Consider the following 15430-nt stretch of genomic DNA (forward strand, 5'->3'; position numbering starts at 1 on the left):
CAAAGGGAAGATTGACCAGACATTTTGTCAAAAGAAATCCTGCTCTTCTATTTTCTTTGGCTGCAGTTGTTAATTAATATGTTCAGTTTTTATGGTTTGACTACAACATTTTGTGCCTTTGGTCTGTCTTCGTTTTCTGCCTTGCTCTGCCGTGAGGATGTGTATCCTGTTAAACTGGATGTGAGTAAGATTATGAGGTTTCTAAGCAGTGTGTGTGTGTCTGCGCCACTCTGTCTGTTTGGTTGACACAGCTGTTGCGCTGTGTTTTTTCAGGTTCCTTCCCTTCTGTCTGGCTGGTGCGTTACTGTACTGTTGTGCTTGGATCAGGAGGTCAGAAAGGAAAGATCCACAGTGCTGTCTCCTCCTGACATAGTTTTGATTTAACCTTCATTCTCATGAAGTCGTCAGTTAGGAGGGTGTGGAGCGTCCACTTTGTCAAAGTTTTATCATCAACATGTTATTTACATGACTCAGTGACGGACAACACAGAGAGGAGTGAGGGAGTAGCTGTTGAAATGTAGTGTTATAATAGTTTTCTATCCTATTCACCCTTAAAACATTTCCGTTGGTTACTAGATATCTAAATATAAAAATGATCGTTTAAATCTTAACTCTTTTCTGAAGACAAAAAGTAAAATAGTTTGGGTGGCAGATTTCATACGATTACTGCAGTTGCACATTATTTAAACAGTCTAGTTTATACTATACAGACAAAATGATGTGAAATTCAGGTTGCTATTTTTTTTACTCCGGTTGATGTTAGAGCTGATGCAGAGCTATTGTATGTTGAGGTCACTAAACGCCATGCACCCAAGAATGATAAAACTATGTCCCACCCAAACAGATACAATGACGTTAACAGAGTCAGAGAGATCAAGTGTCATTTGTACATGATCACACAGTCCTGAGATATAATCAGGTAGATTAAGTGGAAACACCTGTGTGGGTGTAGGGGCTTTTTTGTTCCGAAAATGATTCACCTTAAAGCTGCATACATTTTTTGTTTAACCATGTGGGGGTTGTGGAGCAAGCTGAGCATAAATTCAGCTGACATTGAGCAACACTAGGATTCATTTGGATCCGTGTTTGTGTCCACATGACACAAACACATAGCTCTGGTTTGGTCTCTACCAACTCCTGAAAAAAATACCTGTCTATTTAGCTGCTAACTGCTAACAGCTAGTCACCAGCTTTATCTTTCTGCCATTTGGTGCTGGACAGGTTTGTGTACAGTGAGTTTATCAGAGCTTATTTGCTGAAAACAGCTGTGGGGTTAACAAGAAAACTAGATCACTGAGCTAAAAGATGCTAAAGTGGGTCGGGTCATAATTCTCAGTGGGTTTGTCATTACAAGTGGCACTTTTTGATCATCTGATTCATTGTTCATGTTAAAATTTTGCATAGTAAAGCTTTAACTTTGCTTGCTAGCTGACATTCTTTTCACACATATGTGTACCAATAAAATATTAAGTTAAATTCTCAACTGTATGCCTTCACTGACCAACAGGGATTGCAAACATTGTGTTGTTTTCACCTTTAGAGGAGGATTTAATACAGTATGCAGTGTGAATGTAGCCTTTTGAAAGATACATTTTTAATCAACATCAATCAACATTTCTTGGAGAACATAAGTGTGACATCTTGAAACTTAAGAAAATCATAAAAATATGCATTCACTTGACTTGACAGTGACTAGAGTTGCTTTTATCTGAAAAAAGCTGCAGCACATGAGAGGAAACGCTGTAGCAGAGGAAAGGGGAAACAGTGACGGATATCCCCACTGCTTCTTTGTTCGTAGAAGTGTCTCATCCTGCGTCCTGGAGCGCTGCTGGATGAAAAACAAGTCGACTTTTTAGGAATAAAAGGGAACCAGCTTTAATTTTACATCTGTTACTTTGAGCATTTAATACAGATTTGTTGCCAGCTCCAAAGTCAAAGTACTCTGTCCTTAATAAGATAAAAAACCCATGTGCGTTTTGTTGCTTTGGTTTGTATATGCTCTGCCATTATGCTGACACAGCAGCATACAGAACAGGACACAGACGATGCTGGAAATAGACTGAAGCTGAGTCGGGGAATCTCTCAGTCATTTAGTGTGAATTATATTCGTACTATTCTAAGTTCATCTGTCCCACAGGAGGTCAGATACAGTTCTTCTGACTCACAGGAGGTGCAGGCCGATGTCTGTCAGTGGTTCATTATTCACCCTGTCAAACTTCAGTCATATGGTACGTAGGCTGCTTTTAAAGGCCCATTCTGTAGTTTTTCAACAACATAAATTTGAGCTATATTCACATGCAAAACTGAAGGGTTTGAGTTATATACAGTAACTCTATCTGTCTACCCCTCTCTCATTCATCTATCTATTTGTCCATCTTTTAGGAAAGTTTTGAAAGTCTGATGCTGTGGGCCCCTCAAATGAACACCCCATGGTGACAGAGTAACATGAAAAATGTAGATATTAATGGGTTTTATCACACCTATAAATGAATCTATCTGGCAGATAATCATTGGAAAGTTTCAATCATGCTCTCGGGGGGATCTAAACAGGAAGTATAATGATGCCATTGTGTCCATTTTTAAAATTTGTCAGCATTTTGACACCATTTAAAGTATGTCAAATAACTAATAACTATTAACTGCAGCAATCAGGGCCACTAAGGGTATTGAAGTGTTTGCCTCCATGAGCATGTGTTTCACAACTGCTACAGCTCCAGCTAACTGTGTTGATAAATGTGCCAATTCCACGGGCAAAACTACAATAACTAACTTTGTGTTTTCAGAACACAAACAGCAGCCTCTTTTCCTCGTTTCTCTCTCTCTGTGGCCCTATTTCAACCATCCCTCAAAGTTTGAGAACCTCTGGTATATATCTATCCTTCCTTGCATCCTATCTATATAAACCCTTCCTTCCATCACATCTATGTACCCTTTCTTCCATCTTATCTATATACCCTTCCTTCCATGCTATATATGTATCCTTCTTTCATTGTATCATTGTTTTGTGAAGTAGGCAGAAAACAAGTTGAATGACATGAACACATGCCTGATCTTCATTTGATGTTTGCCCTGTAATCTTTTTTTTTGTACTAGTCCTTGTTAATCTGTGGTAATCCATCAGTATCTGTGGTTGTAGTCGGGCCGAAGGGCTTAGCGGTTTACATTTACAGCGATCCAGCAAGATGTCAAACAGTAATTCACCCTAAATGGATTCATCCTAGTACGGCTGGCAGATGGTTGGCACAGTGATCAGGCCAATATCGGTATGGTGGTATAAACATGACCATCGTGCCGTGACCTCACAGTGGGATGGGATTATCTTTCCTCTGAGATGACAGACAGCCTCTGCGTTTTTATTCACTCCTCATCGAGTGGTTTTATTCCACTGGTGCAGAGCTGTGGTCATTAACCTTGTTGGAGGCTATGTTTGACTTTCGCATGTTGTTGTCCTCCAGTGAAGGAAGTGCATTATTACTGTTAACCAGTGGCACAGGATGATGCTGTTGTTTCCACTGTAGTTTTTATTTGTTGAGTTGGATTTGTAGTCAGGTGCGCTAATACAACCAAAACTTGCAAACATAAGCACTCTCCTTCTCTAATTTAAACTACTGCAACTATAAAGTAAACGTTAATAAAGACGATGAAATCTTATGGCAAGACTTGTAATGTGATTATCAAAGTGTGGAACTATAACATTCCTAAATCCAATAATCTTCTTTATTTTTCTGTTATGATTATACTCAAAGCATTATTAGAATGATCAGTATATGCAGTTGGGACATAAAGATATGCCTCCGTTGTCATTATTGGCTCCTTGTTCTTTATTAATTCTTCTTCATTGAAATGACCAAAACAGTTTTGCTACTCAATAGAGACTGAAAATTATTAAATTATTAGTTTGATTGTAGTAGTCTATGAAGACTATCCTCGGCAAACGAAAATTGCATCTTGAACACAAGCAGGGTCTGGGAACTGAGACATTGAGCTCTGGGAGGCCTTGTGTGTGTGTGTGTGTGTGTGGGGGGGGGGGGGTTGTTTATGAGTATTCACTGTTGAAAATGTATTTAAACATCTTTTCTCATCAGATCATCATGCGTCCCTCCTGACGATTGCTGACAATGTTTATTTTTCTTTTCTTTTACAGAGATTATGAATGATGTAATCAAGAAGGTGAAGAAGAAGGGAGAATGGAAGGTAAGAATCTCAAAGTTAGAAGAAAATACCCTGAAATAACAGACTCTGGGCCTAATAGAAAGGGGGGGCACTGATGTGAAGGGCCGAGACACGAACCAAAGACAGCATCATCATATTTGAGTAACTAACACATCTTCACCCAGACACGCTAATTTGTGAAGTGACCTATTTTAGAGCTTAGTTCAAATCAAAACCCTGTAGCTTCTTCTTGTTTTTCTCCACTTTGGTAAGACAGTTAATATCTTGTGTATTTGTGTTATTTGAGCTATTTATGTTTTGATATTCTGCTGAAAAAAACTGCTAACCCATTTACTACTGGCAACTGCTTTATGACTGGCTGATACAGAATTCCCCCCACTGTCCAGTATTTAGATAATAATTTGCTTAAACCTGTGCGTCAAGATTAGAGGTAAAACAAGAAGTCAATTAAATAATTAGTCAATCAACAAAAACATTTATTGGCAACAATTGTGATAATCGATTAATCCTTCAAGTAACCAAAAAAGTCAAACAAGCACTTGCTCCAGCTTCTCAGAATATTTGCTGGATTTCTATGATAGTATATATATATATATATATATATATATATATATATATATATATATATATATATTTGGGAGTTTGGGAATTACATCTTTGGACTTCGGGCATCTTGGGCTTTAGGACATTTCATAATTACCAATGAAAGTAACTTTCAGTTGCAGCCCTAGTTTAGATAACACAAATTTTACCAAACAGTTATGTTGACATGTCAGCATTTTGGAAGCATTTAAAGTGCCTGAGAAAGAAGTTGCTGTTTGCGGACACTGTTCTACTGAATTGTCTCCTAGCACATCCACTCCATCTGTGGCTGACTTCTTACAAAAGGCAACAAACGGTCTGACCCGTTTCTGTCACTCCTTTCTGAGAAGACGGTTAAGGTAGCCACACCTAAATTACGAGTGCACATGTATTTAAGGCTTTATGGTAAATCCACTAAACGGACTAGAGTGAGCTGACAGGCAGGTTAGCGACTTTATCCTGTCAGTTTCTCTCTTTACAAAGACAAGTTTTGCAGTATGAGAGTCCTACCTGAAGAGAGGCTGTGAAGTCTTCATCTTCCGTGATACGAGAACCACATACATGGTTCTCGTATCGGGGATACACATGTGACAAAGTCCGGTTTTCAAATTAAGGATTGAATTAAGATTAAATGGATTATATTCACAGAAAGTATAAAACATATTACATACGTTCATTAAAAGTAAATGGACACATGTTATTTACTTTACTGGACCCTCTCGGGCCTCAGACCCCGCCCCATAGTCTCTCCAAATCCTGTGGGAAACACTGCAACAAAAATCACATATGCAATGGTAAAAAAAAAGGCAAAAATGAGAATGTACTTGTTCGGTATTCGGAAAAGTTTTTTTTCATTATATTCGGTTTCGACTTAGGCCAAGAATTTTCGGTGCATCCCTAGTTTGAGGAGAAAACTGAGCTGATTAACCCAATTCGTATGTTGATCACATCCTGTATACCTTTTGTTTGGAAAATCACAGTGTTGAGTATTAACAGTATAGAGTTGGACACAAATCTCTGTGCCAGGAAGTACTGGCTCAATTCAAGCATTACTCATTTCTGTAAGTGAGTATGAGTGGAGCAACGCACAGCCAAATAAATATTTTTGATGCCCTTGAATCAGTCTTGAATAATGATTTGAGGAGCTGAGTGCAGCTGAGTACCACATAATCCAATCAATCAAATTTGCTACGAATTGTCTAAATTATATTAAAACACAGGAAAAAAGCAAAATAAAGACACAAACTATGCATAAAACATATGAGAGTACATCTTTCAGGTGGAAGAAAAATAGATTCTTGCTCAAGTCTTTGGATCACAATAGTGCACGTTAGAAAAGCTACAATAACTAAGACCACAAGAAAAGAGTTAAAGCCTAGATTTAGGGAGTGACTGAATAAGCCTCAATCACTAATGAGACAGTTTTATTGTTAGCAACAAATAATGTGAGTAATAAACTGTTTGTATAGTTACTGTTGTATTTAATGTTTCCAGGCGCTTATTGTGGACCAACTGAGCATGAGGATGTTGTCGTCCTGCTGTAAGATGACAGACATCATGACAGAGGGCATCACCAGTAAGAAACGATGGTCACAACTAACATTTCTCTTTTGTCTGTTTGTTTGTGCATGTGCTTCTGTAACCGTGTACATGTCTGTTTCTGCCTCTCTAGTTGTGGAGGACATCCTCAAGCGACGAGAGCCTCTTCCCAGCCTGGAGGCCATTTACCTGATTACACCCACAGAGAAGGTAAGCATGCTCTCTCTCGCTCTTTCTCTCACTCTCCCTCCTTCCAATTCAAATTAGCTTTGTTGTCAATACCATAATTAATAAGTACAGTATTTCCAAAGCAGTTGTAGAAGGCCAACAATGTACCAAAAATATAATAAGTAATACTGATTTTCTTAAGATAGAAAAGTACACAAATTATTTGCACATTACTAAATAGTATACTATAATGCCAGAGGACAAATTAATCATCAGAAAATAAAATGATACACAGTCTGATAAGATGACTTAGAAGAAAAAATCTAAAACATAAAAAGAGGAGTCACATTTTAAAAAGCTCAGCATGTGTTTTCAGGTGTTGGTTTCCAATATTTTGCTACTTCAATGGCATTACTACACCCCCGCACCAAGTAAATATTTCTTTTGATCTTGCTCTCTTTGGTCTCTTTGAGTCTTTTTTTCAGCTTTATTTGCATGACGTGTTCAGCAAAGATGTTACTTCCTGTGGTCATTTGTTAATTTAGCTCAAGTCAATCTGCTTTGGCAGCATCATTTTGATCAAACCATCCTAACAATAAAGCACACACTGATTGTACACACTAATACAAACTGTAGTCCACACACTCAAGTGAACTCTCCAGTCTAATGCACTGATTAATTCTGTTTCTCTGCTTAGTCTGTCCAAACCCTCATCGCAGACTTTAAAGATCCTCATTCAACTAAATACAAGGCAGCCCATGTTTTCTTTACTGACTGTGAGTATAAACGTGACTTGCTTCAACATCACTGTATGAAATACACTGTTTGTGTTCTAAAACGTATTTGTGTTGCAGAATCCATATCTACAGAAGCCCTAAGCGGCCATTGATTCATATCTTTATTTTACTCCGTTTTCCCATGATAACGGGATAATTATCTTCTGATCTCGAGATAACGACTGTTGTTTTCTCGTGGTAACGGGATCATTTTCTCACGATCTCGTGATAGCAAAAAGGTAGTTTAACGCAGGGGTTGCCAAGAACGTTTCTTAATGGTAATTTCAAGGTAGTTTCTGTGTCATTGATTAGTTCTGTTGGTAAGGCACAAGACTTGTAGTCTTAAGGTTATGAGTTTGATCTTCATGGAAGGCTCATCTTTTAAAAAAATCTTTATTTATATTCCTCTTAAACAAAGTTCTTATGAAGATGACTGATTCACATGCTCACAATTAATCACGTGCTGGAGTGTGCGCTTGGTTCACATTGATCAACCTATGGACTCATCACCCCATCATTCCCAGGCAGAGGAAATTCATCCGCTTCTCATTCAGGGGAATCTATTTAACTGCACATTTCCTGACAAACCTTTGAAATAGCTCTGGGAAATGTGTGATTGGATTCCCCTGAATATCTTCATAACAACTTTGTTGAAGAGAATGATTCAAAAACAATAAATATATTTAATACATTTTTTTTGCAGAGAACAGGGGCTGAACCTGCAATCCTTGGGATGCAAGTCCTGCACTCTACCAACTGAGCTAACTACTGATTCAGCCAATTGTTACAAAATTATCTTAAAGAAACGCACCTGCTGACCCTTGTATTCAGTTATGGTTTGTTATCTCGAGATCATGAGATAATTATCCTGTTATCACAGGAAAACAAAGTAAAAAAAATATTTGAATCAATGGCCGCTTAGGGCTTCCGTACATTTTATCTACATACACTTTTATCAATTGTGATTATTTGTTATATGCTTTTTGCTTTGCTTAGTTGTGCACTTTGTTGAGTGTGTTATTGTATTGTTTTCTTTGGTAGTGCTGTTTTCAAGACCCCTTCTAACATTTTTTTTCAAAGATAAACTGCTTTCTTGTCTTGTTTTTATATATTTGAATGCACAACAATTTGTTAGAGCCCACAATAGTGTCCTCAGATCCCCCCAGTTTCCTCCCAGCTCACAGTGATTTGTAAGTTCACAGTTATCTTTCAAAACATCAATAGTCAGCAGGGAGGAAATGGGTATGTAATTAGATGTAACAAAAACAGGGAGTGCATCTTTAATTAAATTGGTTAGTTTGATGAATGAACAGTACACACATGTCCTCACATTGTCCATTTTTGTTTTTTTGAATTGATGTTTTCTCTCATTTTTTATTTTATGTAGGCCAAAAGGCATATTTTGAAGCTGTTTTAGTTTTTAGTATTCTTGTATTGCATTGCACAGCTACAGTTATCCTTATTGAAAATGTGAGTGAGAAATGACTTTGTAATGTGAGCTGGTGCTCATAGAATCTGCCGCTACATCCTGTCAATTGATGGATGTGTTGTTGATGAGAATCCCCTAATCTTGTCTGTCAAAAAGGTTACTTGATGAATGCTTAAGAAAATGCAGGTAAACATGTTTTTCTAACGAACTTCATCAGTCAATGAAATATGTCACCAACAACAATGCAAACTCAGTGGTGTTTTTACCCACGAATATGACCAAATGTTCCTTAAAAAAACGACATATTTTAAGATGTTATTGAAACTCTATGCGTAAAAATGCCTAGATTTTAATTCTATTTAATTTACAATTTAAAGCCTGCCCTGATCCTCTGTTCAACGAGCTGGTGAAGAGCCGCGCTTCCAAAACCATCAAGACTCTGACGGAGATCAATATCGCCTTCTTGCCCTACGAGTCTCAGGTAAATATCCAATGGTGCATAATGGTCTTGTGTAATGATGGTAGCACTTGTGCTGATTATTCATTTATTTAGATTTAGACGTCTTAAACACAATCAGGCATAAAAATGTCTTTTTAAATGTGACAAAAACAGTGCGTGTGCACATCTGGACCATGGATTGTTTTCCCTCTCTTGCCAGTATTCACCTTTCTTTTCTTATGAAGCTAATTTCCATAACCTAACAAACAAAAGAAAAACATGTTTTACAAATGCACTACTATCACTAACAAACACTGATTGATTAATTGTACTGAGGATTTTCTCACAAATGCCTTGAGTAATTTGCTCCCCACAACTGCAGGTGGCGCTATGAGTCAATTTCAGTGCGCCAAGAGGTTGAGCAGAGAGGCTTCTGCCAGCCACTGTGGACTATAGACTGTATAAAACATAGACATCATGTCCTTGACCGTCAACCATACGTTTCTGAAGTGCATGGATGTAATAAAAGAACGGGATGCAGCGTTGGAGGCAGGGCTCTGTCTATTTCTATGAAAGCTGCTCAGTGGCATATGAAGCCAAAAGCATTAGGTACAGGTTTAAAATTACCAGTGCTGTATCTAAAAATCATTACTCATTCACCACTCCCTCTCTAGGGAGTTCTATGTAGAGAACTACAGTGCGCACACAGGCAAAATGGAAATAACGCTTTCGGCCGTGTATGGAGCTAGCTAACTTGTTTAGCATCTGTAATTCAGGTTAACCGTCATGTTAACAGGGTTGACAATTCTCTGTAGCGAACAACAGTCTTAAAACTAAATGTACTCACCAGAAAAAGTGAACCGCCAACTCCTAATAACCTTTTCAACGCCACTGTTTAAATTTGCACAGTGCCGTGGGTACGAATCACTCCTGAGCCTGATTGCCATGGCAACGACTTAAATAATCCCGCCCTGAAGCATATTCTGCTTTAAGGTCTATTTTCCTCTAAATGGGACTACAATTTACTGAATGAACATCATGCTGTATTAAAAAAGACCTGAAACTAGCGATTGAGACCATAAACTCAATAGGAACTTGAAAAGAGGTGCTACAGCAATGTGCAGAATGACAAAAATATGTTGTTTTTTGAAAATTCATCCATGTAAACCTGCTCTGGTACAACCCCTAAATTACATTATGGACCTGAATATTTGCATAATATGACCTCTTTAACAATGTAAGTCTATGGGAAAAAGTCTTTTGGGGCCGGTGTGCATCACGTCACGGAGCTGGGAGTTGTAATTCCATGATTTGGCCACTATGTCAAATTGGCTTCAAAGCACAGCACCCTTCCTGAGGGTTTGCTGAAGAGCCGTTGTGAAGCTCAATGTGGGCGCCGGCCATCACTATCTTGGCAGTGCCTGACTCTGGCTAATGCAAAAGTGGGCAAAGAGTTGGAGCTGAGGCAGGCTGAATAAGACCTGGTGGCTGAACCACCTAGCGGCAAGCCTCCTGAGAGGGCACCCACCTGTCAGTCAAAGCGGCCACGTCCTTAATCATGCATAACATTAAGCGTTAATATAATTTAAACGGGTGAATTATATAAAAAGCTGTCATCCTCTTGTCCACAGTGGCTGACAGCGGCGGTTCAATCTGCCCTCCTCTGCTCTGCTCAACCCCCCTGGCAGTTAAATTGACTCAGAGTGCCACCTGCTGTTTGCCGAATTACTAGGACATTTGTAAGAAACAATCACAGCGGAAACATTGTGCCAAATGCCACATGATACTATCTTGTCTTTGTAGGATATATATTTTTGTACTCATAAGACTGTACTTGTTTCTGAAGCATGATGTATTAGAACTATGTGAAATATTTCCACAACAAAATGCATGTCTGTTAATGTTTTATTTGTTTTTGCAAACCACACTGTGTTTGTAAGTGAATCGTAGGGCATTTTTAAAACATGTTTTGATTGTTTAAGCCTTGGCAGGAAATTAGCTCCATATTTTCTCCTCTTAGCAGGAAATGAATGAAAGTTGATTCACATTTATTGTTTGCTAGCAAAAACCAGAGACAAAGAAATGCAGCGGGAAATCGATAAAGACAGGTGGTAGGACAGAGATGCTGAAAGGACACAGACAGGAATAGTAACAGCGAGGTTACTGGTTGTTTGAGTCAGGGATGGATAGAAAGAGATGGAGGGAGGAGAGAGAAACACAAAAACCCTCTCTTGGCATAATGCTGCTGACTCACCAGTCACTCTGTTTACTGCCAGATTGTTCCAAAAAGACTCACATTTGTCACATTGCTTCTCCACCTTTGCTATATTTCCAAATTCCTACCTCCATCATGTTTTTCCTCCTCCTGTTTTCTCTTTTTTCTATCTCGCCATTTCTCCATCCCTTCTTTTATATGTTGCTTGTGCTCTCTCTGCTCACGGCTCTCATCAAGCTTTTCATTTTTTCTTCCTATTTATATTTATTCTTTCCCTTCCTCCGACCATATTTTTCTTAATTTTCCCTGTCCTCCACTCCCCCCTCCTCTCCTTCTATGTTCCACATCTCTCCTTCTGCCCATCCTTCTCTCTCTCATAAAGATGCTGTTTGGCCCACAATGCTTTACTCCCCTCCTGTCTACTATGATTAATTCAGAGTCAGTGGTTTTCTGCTCCAGGCTATGTGCTGCCTCATTGCCCCGCCCACAGGCTGATACGCTCGCCCCATTGGATGAGTCAGGATCCACACAGCAAGTGGTAGCCAATCGTAGACGGGCTAACAAAGGGACGCTTCTGCAGAGCAGCATGTGACCGTGGACAGATGGGGTGGGAGGAGGGAGTGGTGTGATGCATGTATGAGAAAAGGGGAGGAAACAAGGACAGGAGAGTAGAGGAGACAAAACAAGAGGACAAGAGGACAAGAGGCAAAAAGAAATGAGAGGATAGGAAACAAACAAATGAAAGAGGAAAGAGGAGGGATGTAGTGGAAACAGGGCAGATGAGGAAAGTAGAAGAGTAGAAAAGATAAGGAGACACAGGAAGAGGAAAGGAGATGGGAGGAACAAGGAAATTAAACAGGAGACGAGGTGAGAGGACAGAAGAGAATTGGTGGCAGGTGATGAAACAAGGAGAGAAAAGAGGAGAGGAAAGAAGAGGTTTAGAAAGGAGATGAGAGGACCGCGAGGAGGATGAGGACACGAGAGAAGGAGAGGAAACAAGAGGAAACGGCAGGAGAGATAAGACAAGGAGGATAAACACAAAGGAGAGAAGATAACAGAAGAGGAGAGAATATGTAAATCAGCTATGTTTGATATCATCACAAGACCTCCAGCTTGTATTTAATACAGCAAGATAACATGCTGTCTGTCCACTGTGTCCTGCTGCATTTTACACAGAGCAGTTCATGTTCTACATGATGCTGAAACTCTGTTCAGATCAATAATTAGGCTTTATATGGTGGAATCTGTTCATGAATTTAAAAACACAAAGTGCTTCAGTCAGCCGCAGCAACTCTTTGAGACAAAGACTGTGCACATCAAATAAAAAAAGGATGTTGGAAGGTGGAAAAGATCAAATCAACAAAAGTAGGTAGGTAAGAAACTGTTTTGCTGAGGCAATGTTTACGCTGTGTGCATGTTTGTGTGTTCAGGTGTACTCTCTGGACAATGCAGACGCCTTCCACAGTTTCTACAGCCCACATAAGACCCAGCTGAAGAACCCGGTGATGGAGAGGCTGGCCGAGCAGCTGGCCACGCTCTGCGCCACCCTGAAGGAGTACCCTGCCGTCAGATACCGAGGGTGAGCGGCAGTGGGCATTTTAGAAGTCAAGGAAATATTTGGACAGATCAGGTGTTAAAGCTAACCATGGGCGCTACAGTGAAGATGTTGGCCTGCATTTGTCAAACTACTAAGTGTGAAAATTTGAAAGACCACATTTCTTTTCATAAGCGAGCTCAGGAGACATCAAAACTACAGCGGCCGTGATGGGTCATCTTAACGGTGGCTGACTTATTATCTGTTTAGCTGTAATCCCTGCCCTTATCTGTCTACACTGCTCAGCTCTCTCTGTCCATTCTCACTACTTGACAGACCTCAATCAATTAAAAAAAGTAATTAAATGTAATTATTAGAGCACTGATTCAGCATATTTGCTTAAATGAATGTTTCCCCCCTTTGAGATCTGTGTCCTTTTGGGAACTGCAGCAGGGACAGAGGTCTTACACACCTGCCTGCCACTCAAATGCTTCCAAAAGTATTGGTTATCAAAATGTTTTTTTCTGGCTTTTCTTTATGTTTTCGCTCATCTGCTTGCTTGAATGTGTATCTTTGTGTCCAATATCCGTCCATCCACCCATCCATCTGTCTGTCATTCTGTTAGCGAGTACAAGGACAATGCCACCCTGGCCCAACTGGTTCAGGACAAACTGGACGCCTACAAGGCTGATGACCCCACTATGGGAGAGGTAAGCTCAGAAGAATACTTTTTTTGTCGCCATATATTCCTGCTTTGTTTTTACCTGTTGTCTGTTACTGAGAATGTACTTATCACATGTATTATGTAAGACATGTTGTATGTTTTTATATCTTATAGCTATACCTTTTATTCCTGTATCTGTTTGTCCTTCTCTCTGTAGGGTCCAGATAAGGCTCGCTCACAGCTGATCATCCTGGACAGGGCGTTTGACCCCGTCTCTCCTGTCCTGCATGAACTCACCTTCCAGGCCATGGGCTACGACCTCTTGCCCATCGAAAACGATGTGTACAAGTATGAAAAACACAAATGACAAAACAGAAAAATGATTACTTGTGAGGGCTATGTTTCAATTTTAATTAAGGTGTTGGTTAAAACTCGGACAAGATATTCATATCAGCTTCAATCACAAATGTGGACCTAAATTAGTTTCAGTCAGAATGTGTGTCTTGTTTTTCTTCAGGTATGAGACGAGTGGCATCGGAGACTCTCGTGAGAAGGAGGTTCTGCTGCATGAAGACGATGACCTGTGGGTGAGCCTGAGACACAAACACATAGCGGAGGTGTCCCAGTGAGTACTTGTTTTCATACTCTTGTATATCTCTTCACTCAGTCTTTGAATACTGAATTAAGCGCTATGACGACCTTTCTCTCATGTGTTGCTGCTCCTCCTTTGCTGTTTGTGTTTTGTCATTAGGGAAGTGACACGCCAGTTGAAGGAGTTTTCTGCCAGCAAGCGGATGAACACTGGGGAGAAGGTGAAGAGGGAGCTGCACCAGAAAATGTTGATTAGATGATGTGTATAGTCTGAACATACAGTATTGACAAGATAGTGGTGCGAAGTGATCAACTTCTCATTTTAAAGAAACAGTTCTATATCTTGGCGAAATACGCTTATTCATTGTCTTGCTGAGAGTTAAATAAGAAGGTCGATACCACCATGTCTGTCCATTAAATCTGAAGCTGAAATCAGAAGGTGGTTAGGCTAGCTTAGCATAAAGACTGGAAGCTATCCTAAAACCACCACTTGTTTTTACATTTTTGTGGATGGATTAAATAAATGAGATTATATTAGTATGGTGAGCTTTAGAGGTGCTGGTAGACAGATTATGTTTGGACACAGCCAGGCTAGCTGTTTCCCCCTGCTTCCAGTCTTTAAGCTAACTCACTACTGGCTGTAGCTTCACATTTAACATAAAGACATGAGAGGTACATCTAACTCTCCGCAAGAAAGCAAACTATTTCCCAACTTGTAAAATCTTTTCTGAAAACGTAAACAGTATTTAATTTAATTAATTAAAAAACTTTTGTCAGCAATTAAATGAATCCTGGGGTTTCTGTTTCTTGTTTCTATCTTTTGTTTCTGTTTGACATTTGTAGCAAAAAGGACAAACAGGATTCTAATTCAGAATTATTAGATTCAATCAAATCTAGTTGATCAAGACTTCAAATAGGAACAGCTTTATGTTTTCTATTTCCAAATAGAATAAATTACTTAAACTAAACTCTTCAAGTGTTGAGTGGCCAACTGGTTGTTCTGCCATTAGAAAATCCAACATAAATATGGTCTATGGTCTAGTATATTAATAATTTAGATGTCTATTTTATTATATCTTGCCCTGATGTTGACATCATCACACTTTTAGCTTTTGTTTTTGTTTTCAGACCACAATGAGGGACCTGTCCCAGATGCTGAAGAAGATGCCTCAGTACCAAAAGGAGCTCAGCAAGGTGTGTGTGTGTGTGTGTGTGTGTGTGTGAGAGAGAGAGTTTTCCAGAAATGTGTATGCTGAACCTGCGTGTTTTGTGTTTTTCAGTACTCCACTCATCTGCAGCTGGCTGAGGACTGTATGAAGC

The 15430-nt window shown here is 39.4% G+C and overlaps 1 protein-coding gene and 1 long non-coding RNA gene across 7 annotated transcripts in view; one reads left to right on the forward strand and one right to left on the reverse strand.

The window, feature by feature from the left end:
• stxbp1a (syntaxin binding protein 1a) overlaps nucleotides 1-15430 on the forward strand; it is a 39626-nt gene that overhangs the window by 8630 nt on the left and 15566 nt on the right. For 4 of the 5 annotated variants that reach the window (XM_046066823.1, XM_046066826.1, XM_046066822.1 and 1 more), the window contains exons 2-12: nucleotides 4145-4194; nucleotides 6250-6331; nucleotides 6428-6504; nucleotides 7160-7238; nucleotides 9045-9148; nucleotides 12752-12900; nucleotides 13481-13565; nucleotides 13737-13867; nucleotides 14037-14144; nucleotides 14271-14331; nucleotides 15239-15304. In XM_046066823.1, the coding sequence (XP_045922779.1) occupies nucleotides 4150-4194; nucleotides 6250-6331; nucleotides 6428-6504; nucleotides 7160-7238; nucleotides 9045-9148; nucleotides 12752-12900; nucleotides 13481-13565; nucleotides 13737-13867; nucleotides 14037-14144; nucleotides 14271-14331; nucleotides 15239-15304 (987 nt within the window). In that variant the 5' untranslated portion in view covers nucleotides 4145-4149. Of the gene's footprint in view, nucleotides 1-162; nucleotides 181-4144; nucleotides 4195-6249; nucleotides 6332-6427; nucleotides 6505-7159; nucleotides 7239-9044; nucleotides 9149-12751; nucleotides 12901-13480; nucleotides 13566-13736; nucleotides 13868-14036; nucleotides 14145-14270; nucleotides 14332-15238; nucleotides 15305-15430 lie in introns of those variants that run through there. The other variant, XM_046066824.1, reaches the window with a different exon arrangement.
• Nucleotides 1567-10205, reverse strand: LOC123981728. 2 transcript variants are annotated; one of them, XR_006827817.1, is made up of 3 exons: nucleotides 9954-10205; nucleotides 9454-9563; nucleotides 9243-9365 (listed from the first exon to the last, which is right to left on the reverse strand). It is a non-coding gene; the product is annotated as an uncharacterized LOC123981728 (long non-coding RNA). The 2 variants fall into 2 exon arrangements; XR_006827816.1 differs by lacking the exons at nucleotides 9243-9365; nucleotides 9454-9563 and adding an exon at nucleotides 1567-1828.

This window comes from Micropterus dolomieu, linkage group LG13 (genome assembly GCF_021292245.1).
Source record: "Micropterus dolomieu isolate WLL.071019.BEF.003 ecotype Adirondacks linkage group LG13, ASM2129224v1, whole genome shotgun sequence".
Lineage (NCBI taxonomy): Eukaryota > Metazoa > Chordata > Actinopteri > Centrarchiformes > Centrarchidae > Micropterus > Micropterus dolomieu.